This window comes from Micropterus dolomieu, linkage group LG11 (assembly GCF_021292245.1).
Source record: "Micropterus dolomieu isolate WLL.071019.BEF.003 ecotype Adirondacks linkage group LG11, ASM2129224v1, whole genome shotgun sequence".
NCBI lineage: Eukaryota > Metazoa > Chordata > Actinopteri > Centrarchiformes > Centrarchidae > Micropterus > Micropterus dolomieu.
This window is the reverse complement of record NC_060160.1, coordinates 30,109,244-30,124,947: the sequence shown is the minus strand read 5'-3', so window position 1 is coordinate 30,124,947 and position 15,704 is coordinate 30,109,244. Positions and strand designations below refer to the sequence as shown.

Sequence of the window (15,704 nt, the reverse complement as noted above, 5' to 3'; positions counted from 1 at the left end):
CAGTACCCGCACGGAAAGGGCTTCGCAACGGGCGCAGGCAGCCCCCTCGAGAGCTGCCCGTGCGTGCTCCATCCCCAAACATGAGACACACATCTCATGAGAATCTCCATCCGTGATGTACCGAGGGCAAGAAAAAACACACCTTCTGTACATCTGGTTGCCGGATATGCTGGTAGACTTCTTCTTCAGGTAAGACACACTGCTTGTAGGACTGGAGCTTTCTTCAAACAACATACAGAGCGCCTGCTGAATAGAAAAAAGCTAATGATGAGTGTGTACAGGTGTGCTTTATACTCCTCCGGTTATTCCGTCACACCTTACCGTTCTAGCAACAAGCCAATAGGATTGGAGTGATTTCATTCACGTTCAGACCTGCTTCGCCTAGAGGCGTTCCCATAGTGTCGTAACCGACGCAGTTCGAGTTCCCTCGAAGGGGAACTACTCCTACCAACACCTCTAAAGGTCATTAATTAACATTTTGTATTTTGTTTCTGCTTAGCTGCTTCCAGTCTTTATGCTAAACTAGACTAACCACATCCTGACGATCAATCTGAACATGTAACTCATATTTCCTAAAATGTTAAACTATGTCCAGCACAAATTATTCACATTATTAACAGTACTGTATTGTGTTGTACAAGTGAACTAGGTGCCTGTTAATGAAGAAGGATTATTTAGCAGGATAACTGTGGGTCTAACCCTGAAACATTGAAAAACCACCTCCTCATCAATCAACTGGAAGGACAAATTGGGCCACCTTTTCTACAGAATCCTAGTATGGAAGAAACACTACAGCCACATTATACTGACAAAAGAAAACAGCACAGAGCGGGATCCTTACAAACTCAGACTTTGCATTAAGTGTCAATCTGTTTTGCCAGGGTTAATAGAGGTTTAGTAAGATCAGTTAGCCTGCCAGTGTTGTTAAATAATCAGTACAAGGCTTGATTAAGAAAATTTTTAAGACCTGCATCCCTAAAATACTAATCTTGTAAGTACTTTCTAGTACTTAAATAATCTTTGAATAACGAGAAAAACAAAACAAAATGGAAGAATGCAAAGTGGGGGGGGGGGGGGGGGGGGGGGGGGGGGGGGGGGGGGGGGGGTCTGGGTGAGCTGGTCTAATTGAAGAGGGAAGATCTCGGGTCAGGAGTAGCAGATGGTGGAGGGAACATGGACAGGACACCTTCCACCTGCCTACAGGGCACCCTAGGGTGAGTTAGTGTCTGCTCTATGGGTGAGACAACTGGGTCAGGACAAAGAAGTGGGACAGACCACACACACACGCCATGCAAAGACACACATATACAGGAGTGATATTTCATGTAGATATTATAGATATTACATTTAATTCAAATATAAATAAAACTAAATACAACACTATTAAAATTAAATTCCACTCTACAAAATTACACATTTCCCCCAGTGTGCTCAGGTGAGTTACATTTCCAAAGGTAAAATGTTTTCTGCTTTTGTTCAAGTGTTTAGATGATAGTGGCACCACTGCTGCTTTTAAATACACTCCAGTTTTCTGTTTATTAGGTACATCTAGCTAAAACCAAAGCAGTATAATACAACAGTATACCCACCTTCATAACGTTATAATGTTCAGTGTTCTGTGAAGGTAGGATTTACTGAAGGACTACTATGTTACACTGCATTACCTTTTGCTGATGTACCTAATAAACTGCAAACTGAGTGTATTTAGAATGCTTACAAAATGCAGAGATTTAAGCCTTTATCTGACACTGACGTGTATGTACCAGCTTTGCAAGTCCTGCATTCTGCTTCATACGGATCTTGGCCGAGATGAAAACACAGGTATTTTTTATGTGATTCATCTGTTTGTGTTGCTGGCATTTTTTACTCAGTTCAGGCGCCATGTGCCACTGTTGACAAGCAAGCTGCTGCTCTGTGTCTTGGCTGTTGCTGTGATGCTGAGGGTAATGATTGAGATGCAGTTTGACCAATGTTTGCATGAAGAGTGTGTACATGACTGAGCAATGGTGGTGTGCGAGAAGGTGGGACCTAAAGCAATGCAAAAACACACATAATAAATACCGACTGTAGAAAGCAAAAGCCAAGTCCTAGATATTTTGGCAATTCAAAAATCCCAGCCGGACGCATGTTTTAGGTCCCCAAAAGAGGACATGGAGGATGTATGGTCACCCTAATTCAACACATTAAAATTACAAGAAAAAAAGTCAGGGAAAGTCATCAGAATTGATCATCTGGAGAATACAAATGTAGGTCTAAAATTTCATGGAGATAAATCTATTAATTATTGAAATATTTCAGTCTGTACCAAAGGGGTGGACCAATCTACAGAGTGCCACGCTGCTGTGACTCACATTCGCCAGACACTAAAATAATTTTTTGTTTAGTTGCCTGATGTATGCTCATATTAGAAACAAATATGTTTCCAAATTTAATTTAATAAAATGAATGCCTCTTCTTTGGCACTAGTACAATTTCTGAATAGCATTAGCCTAAAATTAGTCTTTTCAGAATAACACATCATCACTGTTTCATCCACAGGCCAAAGGACACAACCACTCCAATCTAAAAAAAACTAATCTCCTCTATGTGTGTGTGTGTGTGTGTGAGTGAGAGAGAAAGAAAGAGTGCTGCAGTATGAAAGTCATTCCACATCTCATCAGATATTGCGTGTTCTTAGGCATTACCATGGCAACCATACAGCTCTTTTAACACCATGTATGTGTTGGAGGTGTTTGCGTCATTTCTCCTGAGAGAAAAACTGTCTAAGAATAGTCACAGATAGTCTCAGCTATAAATCACACAAAGAATGTGCTTGAAAAAGTCCTAAATAGATGCTACTAACACACAAATATCTACTTTTAAGTTTAGGTTAATAAGAGAACAGCTATTGCATAGAGTAGGCTGATACTTTGTTAACACAATATACTGGTGAATTGAAACAATGCCGTTTATAAGCAGAGCAGAGAAAGAAATGTGAATGTGAGAAAGGAAAAATTCATTCTAAATCAACAGGCATAGTAAATGTGTAATTAATTACACATAATCACTAATAAGATCTTATATGTTATATGTATCATGAATGTTTTTTTAATCCTATACTGTTGCTCAGTTTTCACTGTGTTTATTGACAGGCTCATTTCAACGTCTGTACATGTCTTAGCTAGGCATGCCATATATGAAATATCCCTTAGTTATGCTGCTACAGAGTATGCGCATGACGTCACAGAACGCAGTTTCGCTCACTGAGTGGCAGAAAGACAAGCTCAGTGTTAGTTTGAATCAGCTAAAACACAAACAGCACATCTAAAATGGGAAAGAGCTGGACCGCTGGTTCTCTGGTAAGCAGTAAGCATCACTGTTGAGTCTGACTGCCTTTAATTTGAGCAAATAATCACTTGTTTTACTCCTGGTTTGCTAAACGCAGCCATGGTAACAGATGTTTTGCCACTCAGTCCAGCGTGTTCCGGAAGGGGAAGTGACTTCAACACCTACCCTCTATTCATAGTTTTCAAGTGACGTCACATTCTATGAAAAACGACAACATTTTGTGTTTGCAGTTTGTGTTCATCTCTTTCTTTTTCTTAAGTTGAGAGGTGATCCAAATAAATCTAACTACTTTTGCGGCGCCTCTACGGGGGAGTCGCTTTGTGAGCCGTTATGTTGGTCTGTTGTTTTGCACTCCAGGTACCGCGAATGTCACGTGACTGAAACCTATGAGGCCTAGACTGCCGGGAGATTCCCATGATGCACTGAGCTCCTCTCTCCTCTACTTTCTCTCCCTCTGTATGCAACCTCATCCCATTATTGCATGTTACTAACACAACTTCTCCCCTTTCCGGTAGTCTTGTGCTTTCTCGTCCCTCTCCTCTCTCCTCCTATCACTTCCTGCAGGTGTTTCTGGCTCTGGAGCTGTGGAGTCTGGATCTTTGGCTGCGGGTCACCTGCTGCCCCCGTGTTCCTGCTCGACAACCACTTCTACAATTATTGTCATTATTCCAACTATTATTATCACTAATATTACTCTGATGATTATTATAATTATTTGTGTTGATATTTGTATTATTATCATTACCATTGCTACCCCCAACCCAACTGAAAATATTGTTATGCTAAGAATAAATTGGGCTGCTTGGAAATGTCATCAAATTGTACCACATAGTGTGGTACTTTACACATATAGTTATTCGTAAGTACAGAATTTTTGTTAAGTCAAATTTACATGTATGTCTACAGGCTTTTAACACACCACAAATATGTCTATATGAATAGAAAGAGGAGAACCATGTTGATGGCACATTTTGAGCCTTACTCTCAAACAAGATGAAGAGTCTACAGTCACCCCAGCGACTCTATGGCTGTAGAGAGCTCCTAATGACAATGCTAACATGCTGATGTTTAGCAGTGTTTATCATGTTCACCATCTTAGTTTAGCATTTAAGCATGTGTTTTGCTAGTAGGGTTCCCATCATGGCTTTGGGCACACAGCTTATAATGTTGCCATGAAGACAGTAAGTTAACTGTGGGTTACACTGAACCCTGTTTTTTGCCCATAATGTTTACATTTTGACAAATCTGAATCGTGAAAATTCATACTAAATACCTACTAGTAGTTTCTGTTTTTAATTTTATGTTAGCTTAATTTAGATAAATGCTGATTAGTTTGCTATGGCAACCAGCAGCACTTGTAGAAGCAGCAGCCAGTAGCTCCTTCAAACACTGCTACACTTTTATTTGACACTTGTTTTTTCCAGCTTTATTGCTGAAATATGTGTTACCTAGGACAGAAATTCATCATTGGAAAAGGAAGACAGGGTTTTTGGATTAAAGAGCAGCATAATTTTGGGCGATCCACCAGCCAGATCAACTGGATCAGGCACCATGCTGGGTGCAGTGATCGCTCAGAGGAGAGTTACGACAGCCTTGATAGAAGCCATGTTTTTTGCACATATAGGTGCTTTTTTGCGCTTATGATGAAATCTTCAACAACTGAATCAATCTTGGGAAAAGAAGGGAAATTCACTTGTCCCATTGTGACTTCTGATCAGTGGAGGCTGTTACAAAAATACATAATCTCACTTTATCACAGCTCTGAAACCAATGTCAGGGTTCAGACTAGGTTAGTCTTAGTAACTGAATTTACCATCATACTAACACAGAGAAGAATCCTGGAGAAGACAGTGTAATGACTTACCATACTAACCTCAGGGCCAGAGACTCTGGAGATGCCACTTTCACTATCTCCCTCTGAGAAAGAGCCTGATTCGTCGCTGGAGTTGCCACCACTGGCACCAAATGCCCTTTCACTTTTGATCTTGGTGCAACCCTGAGAGAAGACTACGTCTCCACTGTGGGGATTCCTCTGCTCCACAACCCCAGCCAGGCAGTGAGACAGTCCAGAGGTGGAACCTGAGTGCGGGGATGAGGATAAGTCAAACTGGGGAAAGCTGGAAGGTGAGCTACCACTGCCTGTGTCCTCTGGGTAAGAGAATGAGGAACGGGAGCTAGAAGTCTGGGTTGGGGGCTCAGAAGGAGGAGGGGAGTGTGCTGATGCCTTGATGGGAACAGGGCAGCTGGTGGTGAGGTATGACTGACCAGAAAAAGGAGCTTCTCCCTGCATCAGGGTTGAAACTTTATCTCTGACCTTCTCATCCACGTAAGAATGGGCAAACATTTGTTGCTCGCCAGCTGCTGAAGAGAAAATGACACTGCGTCTGTCTAACTCCCCCTCATGTTTAGAGGAGGAGGCTTTGGACACTGGTCTTTCCATGTTCTTGCCAATGCCAGTCAGGGCTGCTGGTATTACATCTGCAATGCCGGTCTTGGGGTTCACTTGACCCAGAGGTTCCCTCTTATAACTCTGCCTGTCTTTGATCAGTTCCCTGTAGTGGTTCAGGGACAGTCTGTTGGTGAGTAGCTGCTGGATGGTGGTGCTGGGCACGCTACTGAGATCTAGGCCACCTCTCTGAAGGTAGGAGCGCAGGCAGGAAGAGGGTGAACCTTGGCTCGGAGAGTGCTCAGTTGCTACTGGAACCCCTTCTAACTCTAGCTCCATCTCCAGTACTTCCTCAGTACACAATTCTGGGTTGCAACCACTTCTTTCATCTTCTTCCTCAAAAATTAATGGTTCCTGTTTGATCCTGGAGGGTATAAGAAGAGTTTGTGGAGCAGTACTACTGTCTGCAAGCTGTGAGCTCATTGGACTGACTGTATGGTTGGCCAAAATGACATCATCACTGCCATGATGGTTTTCTCCATTGTGCTTGTTGTCAAAGATCTGGTACTGATGTTTCCTGTATCTAGGACATTGAGAAAGGTCAGCGTTAAGTGATACAGTGCTTTGCTGCCTGGTCTCTGCTGAATCATCCGAGGATATTTCCTCAGAAAAGACTGTATCCTCGGCTGTGATGTCATCATCATATTCCTTGCCATTACTGGCATTTTGGCTGTCATTCTGTAGCTGAGCTTGAAGAAATCTAAAGCAAGAGTCTTCCAAATTGTGAACACCCAGGAAGTCAGCACACAGGATGACCTCATGGATGTTTTCCTGACTTAAAACCAGCTTGGCTGTGTAGGCAAACTGGAGCAGTGGAGCAAAACCCTTAGCTGTCACCTGTAGATGAGAGTGGAGAAGAAATTTCAATAAGTCTGAGATGAAAGAATGGTTTAACTATAAGTGCCTTGAAGAGGCCACTTAAAAGAGAGTAAATATTACATGAAAAAGATTCCTATTTTGTCGAGTAGTACCTCAACAGGAATTGCCTTTAGCCTATACAACAATTCACATGTTAAGTTTAGTATAATGTACATTTCCACAACACTTGTTCTACCAGCTCGTGTGATACTCACCACTCTGCTGCTCTGGTGTCTCTTTTTTAAAAGAAATAATGTTTTCATACTCCATTTAATCCCATTAGTTTTCATCTTTGCTTTGGTGTACTGATGGAATTAGTGCTGAGAAAATTGACAATGAATTTATCGACACCAAAACACGGAGGAAGTTTTGAGTTTGCATTAACTCAATAACAGGGGAAAACTGGAAATGGAGGGCAGGAGGGCAATGAAGTGGGTCAACAGCAGGAAAGTGGCTAGTCTAGATGGCATCTCTGGATGGGTTCTCATGTCCTATGCTGACATCCTGGCTCCAGTGTTCACAACCATCTTTAACCTCTCTCTGGCCCGGTCCGTGGTCCCCACATGCTTCAAACAGCCCATTATTATCTGTGTGCCAAAGATAACTTGCCCTGCCTGCCTGAATGAATACCTTGCAGTAGCCCTTACCTCAGTAGCCATGAAGCGCTGTGAGAGGTTAGTATAGACTACATCTGCTCCTCTCTAACAAACAGAAACTTAGACCCCCTGCAATTTGCTTACCGCCCAAAAGCAATCTACAGATGATGCAATCTCCCATGTACTGCACACCACACTCTCCCATCTTGGCAACAGGGAAGTGGACTATGTCAGATTGCTGATCTAAAGTGTAATTTATACTTCTACGTCGAATCGACAGTGTAGCCTCTGCGTAGCCCCGTAGCCTATGCCATAGCCTGACGTGCACCTCCTGAAAAATTTAACTACACGTCGAGGCGACGTGGACTGTAAGAACTGTGATTGGTCAGCTGGGTAGCCTGTGTCTCCCTGTGCTTTGAAGTAAATTTCACTAGCGGCCAAACCAGTGAGCAAAATGCGGAAACACCTCGAACCCCCTCACCCTCAGCACTGGGGTCCCCCAAGGTTATGTGCTGAGCCCTCTGTTGTACTCCTTATTCACAAAGGACTGCGTGGCCGTACACATCTCCAACATGTATAACTTATGTAAGTATGAATCAAATATGTTGGGTAGCAAATCTAATACCAAGGGTTTTGTCTGTTATGCTTATTCTACCTTCTGCCAAATCTTGGGCTGTGAGGTGTTGGGGGTAAAAAAGAAAGGGGAAGAAGATCTAGGTCATGCCTCTAAGGAAGGGGATTGGTCAGATATATGTTTGAATGGTCAATATTTCTCCTTCAACATTAGACATAAAAAATTGCCCTTGTTACAGCAAATAAATGTATGGCGCTACGTTGGAGGGATGTAGTAGACTGACTTGTTACTATTTGTATTAGGCCCTGTGTAAAGTTACAGGGACAATACAGGTGGGGAGGGATGACAGATGTTTATTATGTGAACTGTTAACACAATTGCTGTAGAAAATAAAAAAAAATCAATAGATATAGTCAAGGGCAACTGGACTTGGTTGAAGATACTAGAAGATGTTTTGTCCCTCATGTAAGAGACTTCTTCAATTCTGAAATGACCAGTAGGGAAACTCAGCTATTTAAACTCTGTGGGGTCGTTGGGCAGGATCGTCAATACCACTGGTTTGTTAGTGCTCCTGGCAGATGTAACAGTCGTTATGGTCGTTAGAGCCACCCGTGGCCAAGTCTGAACGATAAGTGGTGGCGTCAGTGGCGGTTCTACACCAATTTTATTCAGGGGGCCAGGCTGGGGCCAGTTGTTTTGTCAGAGGGGCCCATTCAATCCGGGACAAAAGAGATGAAGGCAATGTTCAAATTTTCAAAATGTCTTGTTTAGTATATAATGTAATGTTTCAGTAACTTAGTTATAGTTTTGTTAAATTACATTTTACAAAAAAACATTCCTGTTAACTTTAGCTCAAGTTACAGTACATTCTTTGATGCAACACTTATTTGTAAGGCTTAATGAACAGTAGAAGCTCTAGTGTACTAGACATTCTCTGGATCCCAGTTTGTATTTTGTATCCCGCTATAACTTTTGCTAGGAAACAACAAACTTCTCCATATTCACTCCTGGTATTAGTCCTGATGTGAAGTATACACAAAATTAAATACTTGATCATCTGTGCTTTATAAAGGGGAATACATATTTTGGTAGACTGCATGTCCAGCCTAGTAGGACCAGTAGGCTACTGTTATCTTTTTGTGTATGAAAAGTGCTGTTTAAATGCAATGCATTATTAAATTGTTATGATAATAATTTACCCTTTAAGGAGGGGGACTCAGAACATTTTCCAGCAATCTCCAAAGGAAACATGGAGTAGAAGGAGAAATATTGTCTACAATTCTGCCTACAGTTTAATGTACATTTTGTTGCAAGGAAGATATATTACTATGATCACTGCAGACCAGGGCTGTTCAATTACAGATTCGATTAGGCCGGATTTTAAATCCAGGACACAGAGATGGGCCGGACATTTTCTCACGAGTTGGGATAATTAGGAATTAGTGACACACTTGTTTTGGTAATCCTTATTGGTTCAGTTCTTTTTCAATGCTCTTATCAGTCCTATTTATTACTAAATAATAGCATATATTATTAAAAAAAATGATTTAACATTTTTTATTAACTAAATGTTTCTAGAACAGCAACAGGATTTACAACAGCAAAGTCACTAATAGCTCACTGGAAACAATTCTAACATGTCAGTAAAATAAATCCTAAGATTGGCGGTGATCGGTACAGCACATGTGAAATTCAACCATGATGATAAGGAAACGATAAGCTCACTCTTTAGCGACTTCCATTCACTATACATGTAGTTTACTTTTGTTATCATACATATTAGATTATGTGCTGGGCCACATGGAGGTTGCCAGTTCAGTGGGGGGGCAGAGGTGGAAAGTAACGACTTACCAGTGTTGGGCAAGTTACTCAGAAATTGTAATATATTACAATTACGTATTACTCCTTAAAAAAGTAATATTATTACTATTATTATTATTTACTTGTAACTGGGTGATAAAAGTAACTAGTCACGTTACTTAGTTTCCAGTGTTTACCACAGTTTATAATTATGGGAAACACTGCTTTCCCTACCCCTCAACCCCAAACAAAGCAGTCTCCCCCGGAGTATGGTTTTTACAAAGCATATAGGCCTAATGTTTGTTAACGCCACCGGCTGAAATAAAAAAAGAAAGCAAGTAAATCCCGACTTTTAAACGGCGGGTTTACTGCACATGTAGCCTGTTTATAAGAGCAGTATTCAGCAACTTTACGTTAACGCCACTCTCTCCTGACGAGTCCAAGCATGAGTGACAGAAGCTGCTGGACTTTCTTTCTGTAAGTTTCACGTTGAGGTGCTGCTTCAATAAATCAGATGCAGAAATGTTCGTGGTTGAAAGCTTTTTGCCGGTCGCACAGAGTTTACAACAGACGACAATGTGCTTTGCATCTTAGACTGTGACACGATAATGGCAGCAGCTACTTACAGCTGTGGAAAGAACGCCTCTCTCCCTCGTTCTCCTTTCTTCCTTTAGTGTTTGGCTATCAGCGGACATGAACAACAAAGTCTGGTCCCTCTGAGCTGCCGCACAGTCGTGGATTTACATCAAGGATTCAGTTCAGTAACGAGTAACGCAGCGTTACTTGCCTTAGTAACTAGTAATAATAATACAGTTTTAGAAAAGTAATTAGTTACACTACTTAGTTACTGGGAAAAGTAATATTATAACAGTACTGCCCAACACTGCTGGTCTTGTCTGAATGGGAAATCACCAGACTGGTCAGTGAAACTAGCTGGCTCCTTGCTTGTTCGAGCAGATAGGAAGAAACACACATCCCATCATGTCTAAATTCCACCGTCAGCAGTGGCAGTGCGTGCTTGTGACGTCATCCACTCTACCATAGCGGACCTGCAGACACGGCATCTAACTCTGTAAATTGTTGTAAATAATTATTATTGATTGTATAGTGTAAATAGTGTGTTAATTGTCGGCCGAAATTTCACCTATGGGGGATTCATTATATTATATTAACTGTTTTCAGAGCAGCAACAAAAGTGAAGTTTACAGCAGCAATGTCACTATATAAAATCGATATCTGACTGGAATTCGAAAATGAAAAATAAACTATATTCCTGATATCAAAATACTAAGTGAAGTTTAGAATGAAGAGCGCAGACATCAGTCGGTATCAGTCCTCCTCCCTACTCCCTCTGCTGCTGGTGGTAGTGAGGAACTGGTTTGTCTCAACGAGCTGCAGATTTTACGAGGTCTTGCTCACACAGCAAAACACAACTGCGGTGGATGAGAGACAGAGCATATTAAAATACTGCACTGTACACGTTTGTGCTTATTGTTATGACCCTGGGTCATATTTTTGCCATTTGTGTATCTCTCACCCTGCATTGTTAGCTGTTCCCCTTCGAGGGAACTCGAACTGCGTTGGTGACGACACTATGGGAACGCCTCTGGGCGTGGCAGGGCTGAAATCATGAATGAAACTACTCCAATCCTATTGGTGTTGCTAGAACGGTCCGGCGGTCGCTGAGGCGGTCATGGGGCTCCCAGCACGACATCTCCGAAGGCATCGGGACTGCCGAAGCTTTTTCCCGTTCCTCGTCTGCTGGCTCCGACTCCCCTCTTCCCCGTTCGGGAGCCCGCTTTTCGACTTCTCCCGCTCGAGGTGAGCCTGGAGAGGCTGCAGCGTCATGTCGCGGGACAATTATTTCGACAGACGCCTCTATTGCGGGGTGGGGCGCGGTCACGGACGCCCGCTTTGCGAGAGGCTCCTGGCAGGAGCATCATTTCTCTTGACACATAAATTGCCTGGAAATGTTGCCGGTTTTCAGAGCTCTGAGGAGTTTTCTGCCCACTCTCCGCAGTTGCCACGTCCACACGGTGGTGGTGGCCTATTTGAATCACCAGGGGGGTCTTCGCTCGCGCCCGTTATGCAAACTGGCACATCAGATCCTCCTGTGGTCCCAGCAAAGACTGCTGTCTCTCAGAGCGACGTATGTCCCTGGGACCCAGAATCAGGGAGCAGACCTGCTGTCGAGACAGGGGCTGAGGCCCGGGAGACTCCACCCCCAGGTGGTGGAGTTATTATGCGAAAGGTTCGGCCCCATAGACATGGACTTGTTTGCGTCTCGAGAGACTACGCACTGTCCCCTGTGGTTCTTCCTCTCACCCCCAGCCCTGCTAGGGCTGGATGCCATGGTGCAGACGTGGCCAAGGCTGGTTCTGGAGCGGGTCCGTTAGGAAGGTGTCAGCCTGCCATGGCAGGTCCCCCTGAGGAGGGACCTGCTGTCTCAGGCGGAGGGCCAGGTCTTTCACCCTTGCCCCGCCCTGTGGAGACTGTGGGTCTGGCCCCTGAGGGGGCCCAGTTCCTGGAGGCGGGCCTGACGGCGAGAACAGTCGTGACGCACTTTCGGTTTCTCCTCAATGCCTGGAATTTGCCCCAGGGAGGGTCAGAGCCATCCTGCACCCCAGGTTGGCAGGGTCTACGGTGCTGCAGGCGTTTCATCCCCCACCTCATGTGACGGCGGAGGACGGGAGACTTCATCTGCTCTGCCCGGTCAGAGCGCTGAGTATTTACACTCTGAGGTCCTCCCGGTGGAGGAAAGCAGACCAGTTGCTGGTGTGTTTCAGGTCCCCCAAGGCTGGGCTCCCTGCTTCTAAACAAACGATCAGCAACTGGATCGTTCAGACTATTTTCCCTGGCCTATCAGGTTCACCTATGGCCGTAAGGGCGCACTCTACTCGAGGCATGGCGGCCTCTAGGGCCCTCCTCGTAGGGGCTTCGCTCCAGGATTTGTGTGAGGCAGCTGGCTGCGCCACTTCTCACACTTTCACTTTCATTTACAGGTCTGAGGCGTTCCCATAGCGTCTCGTTCCCCTTCTTGGGGAACAAGGGTTACATACGTAACCCGAGATGTTCTCCTCCCTTTTAAGTGTGTGTGTGTGTCGGTGTATACAGGAGTGTATACAGGTAATGGAGAACAGGTGGGCACCATGGATTGGTCGCCTCCAACATGTACATAATAATAATAATAATAATAATAATAATAATAATAATAATAATAATAATAACAATAATGGTAATAATAATTTATTCCTGCATCCTTTGCACTCTGCTTCACTATTGTCTCAATCTGTCTATTTTGTTTTTGTTTATAGTGTCTATATGTGTTCTATTCTGTAGCCTGTGTTTGATTTTATTACTGTATTATTGTATTATTGTAAAAGTAAGTACATTGTGAGCATTGTACAATCCAGAGTGAAATTCCTTGTATGAGTACATACCTGGCAAATAAAGCTGATTCCATCCATCCGACGACACCGCAGTGATTCGACGTGTCACTGTCTTACAGGAGGGAGGTGGCCAGCCTGGTGTCAAGGTGTGAGGAAAACAACCTCACCCTTAATACTGACAAGAACAAGGAGATAATAGTGGACATGAGGAAGGATAGGAGACCTCATCAACCACTGTCCATCGGGAGCTTGAGGTAGAGAGGGTGAGCAGTTAAATCTATGGGCGTCCACATCAGCGAGAACCTCACTTGGATTCTGAACGCCACACAGCTGGTCAAGAACAGCGGCTGTACTTTCTGAGGAGACTGAGGAAGTTAGGTATGTAACCTAAGATCATCAGCAACTTCTACAGGTGCACTGTTGAGAGTTGTTCTGACCAGCTGCATCACTGTGTGGTATGGCAGCATTACCTTTGCGTTTGGGTCCTGTTCCTGCCTGCACACACGATAACTCTGACAGGCACAGTCATATGTGTACAGTGAACAGAGTTTAGGGCTGAGACAACAGCCCTGTGGGGTTCCTGTGTTAACTGTGAGCTGAGCAGAGACCTTCATTCCCATCCTCACCACCTGTGGCTTATTTGTAAAGAAGTCTAGAATCCAGTAATGGGTGGGTGTTGGTACTCCCAGGTCCGCCAGCTTGGCATTCAGCTTAGTCAGCCTGATTGTGTTGAAGGCAGAGCTGTAATCATGGAACAGTATCCGTATATGTTTTGTTAGAGTTCAGATAGTTGTCCTGCGCAGGCCTTTAGGACTCTCGGTGCCACACGTTCAAGTTCTACTCACCTGCCTCTGTACCATGCCCATGTTAATTGCACATCGCATACTGCTCAATTTCCACATGTATATAATTCATCAGTTGCACAACGGTTTATAACTCATCTGCCTGCAAAACAACAAAGTGTATGTTTTTGTTATTTTTTTACATCTGATATTATATTTGAAGCTTATTTTATCTCTATTATCTCTATTTCTAATATTTTTATTTACACAGTTATTTTATTTTTATTGTAGGCATTTGATGTGGACAGCAAAGTAAAAATTTCAGTGTACAGGAAAATTTGAACATCTGACAATAATAATAATAATAATAATAATCTTTATTTGTAGAGCACAAGTTACAAAGTGCTTTAACAAGTGTAAAGACAATAATACCCAAGAGACAATAATACAAAAACAATACAAGATAAAAGCATGAAAACATTGAAAAGACTAAAATACAGATAAATATAAAATTAGTAAAATACAATAAAATAAAAGGGATAAAATAAAGTCAAATAAGATCGGGAAAGGCTCTCCTATAAAAGTATGTTTTAAGAAGGGACTTAAAAGAGTTCACTGACTCAGCTGACCTGATTTCCTCGGGCAGGCTGTTCCAGAGCCTCGGGGCCCTGACAGCAAACGCTCTGTCCCCTTTAGTTTTCAGTCGAGAACAGACCTCTGCCTGAGGATCTCAAGGTACGTGCTGGTGTGTATGGGACTAAAAGGTCAGAAATATAACAAGGCGAGAGGCCATGAAGAGCTTTAAAAGTGATCAATAGAATTTTAAAGTCTATTCTAAAACATACAGGGAGCCAGTGTAATGAAGCTGAAATAGGAGTAATGTGGTCATATTTCTTTGTTCTGGTTAAAAGCCTGGCAGCTGAGTTCTGGACAGTCTGGAGTCGATCAATAGATTTTTGGGTTAAACAGGTGAAAAGGCTGTTGCAATAATCCAGGCGTGATGAGATGAAGGCGTGTAAAATGGTCTCGGTGTCCTTAAAAGTTAACATAGATCGAATTTTTGCTATATTTCTAAGTTGATAACAACATGATTGAACAAGCTTTGTGGTGTGCTGCTCGAAATTTAAATTACTATCAAACCAAACACCAAGGTTCTTTGCCACAGGCTTAATGTGATTTACTGGGGAACCAGCAGATGGCAGTATTTGATTGAATCAAATACTGCCATCTGCTGGGACCCGATGACCAGGATTTCTGTTTTGTCTGAGTTCAGCTGGAGGAAATTATTTGACATCCATTTTTTAACTTCACAAAGGCAGTTGTTAAGTGAACTCAGCATTCCAGGGTCTGTGGATCTGACGGGCAAGTATATTTGTGTGTCATCGGCATAAATATGAAAAGAAATGCCATGTTTATGGATAATATGTCCAAGGGGAAGCAGATACAAGGAAAACAAAATGGGTCCTAAGACCGACCCCTGAGGCACACCATATTTAACTGGACAGAACGAGGAGACATAGTTGTTTACAGACACGCAAAACTTCCTATTTGACAGGTAGGATGAAAACCATTCTAGGGCAGTACCAGAGATCCCCACCCAGTGCCTCAGTCTGTCTAACATGATGTTGTGATCAATGGTGTCAAAAGCAGCGCTAAGGTCCAGGAGTACCAGGACTGAGCACATGCCTTCATCAGCAGACATTAAAAGGTCATTGGTGACTTTAAGCAGGGCAGTCTCAGTGCTGTGGTACTTCCTAAAACCAGACTGAAACCTTTCAAATATATTGTTATTTTCCAGTACAGTGAGCAGCTGTTTGGACACAATTCTTTCTAGAATCTTTGCAATAAAAGGCAGTTTTGAAATTGGTCTAAAATTTTGTAGGAGGGAGGGATCTAAACCAGGTTTCTTTAAAAGTGGGTTCACGCAAGCCG

The 15,704-nt window shown here is 43.0% G+C and overlaps 1 protein-coding gene across 2 annotated transcripts in view; it reads right to left on the bottom strand.

The window, feature by feature from the left end:
- Positions 1-15,704, bottom strand: part of LOC123979517 (transcription regulator protein BACH2-like) — a 58,349-nt gene that overhangs the window by 12,437 nt on the left and 30,208 nt on the right. Inside the window, exon 3 of one of the 2 annotated variants that reach the window (XM_046063464.1) lies at positions 5,192-6,610. In XM_046063464.1, the coding sequence (XP_045919420.1) occupies positions 5,192-6,610 (1,419 nt within the window). The remainder of the gene's footprint in view (positions 1-5,191; positions 6,611-15,704) is intronic. The other variant, XM_046063465.1, reaches the window with a different exon arrangement.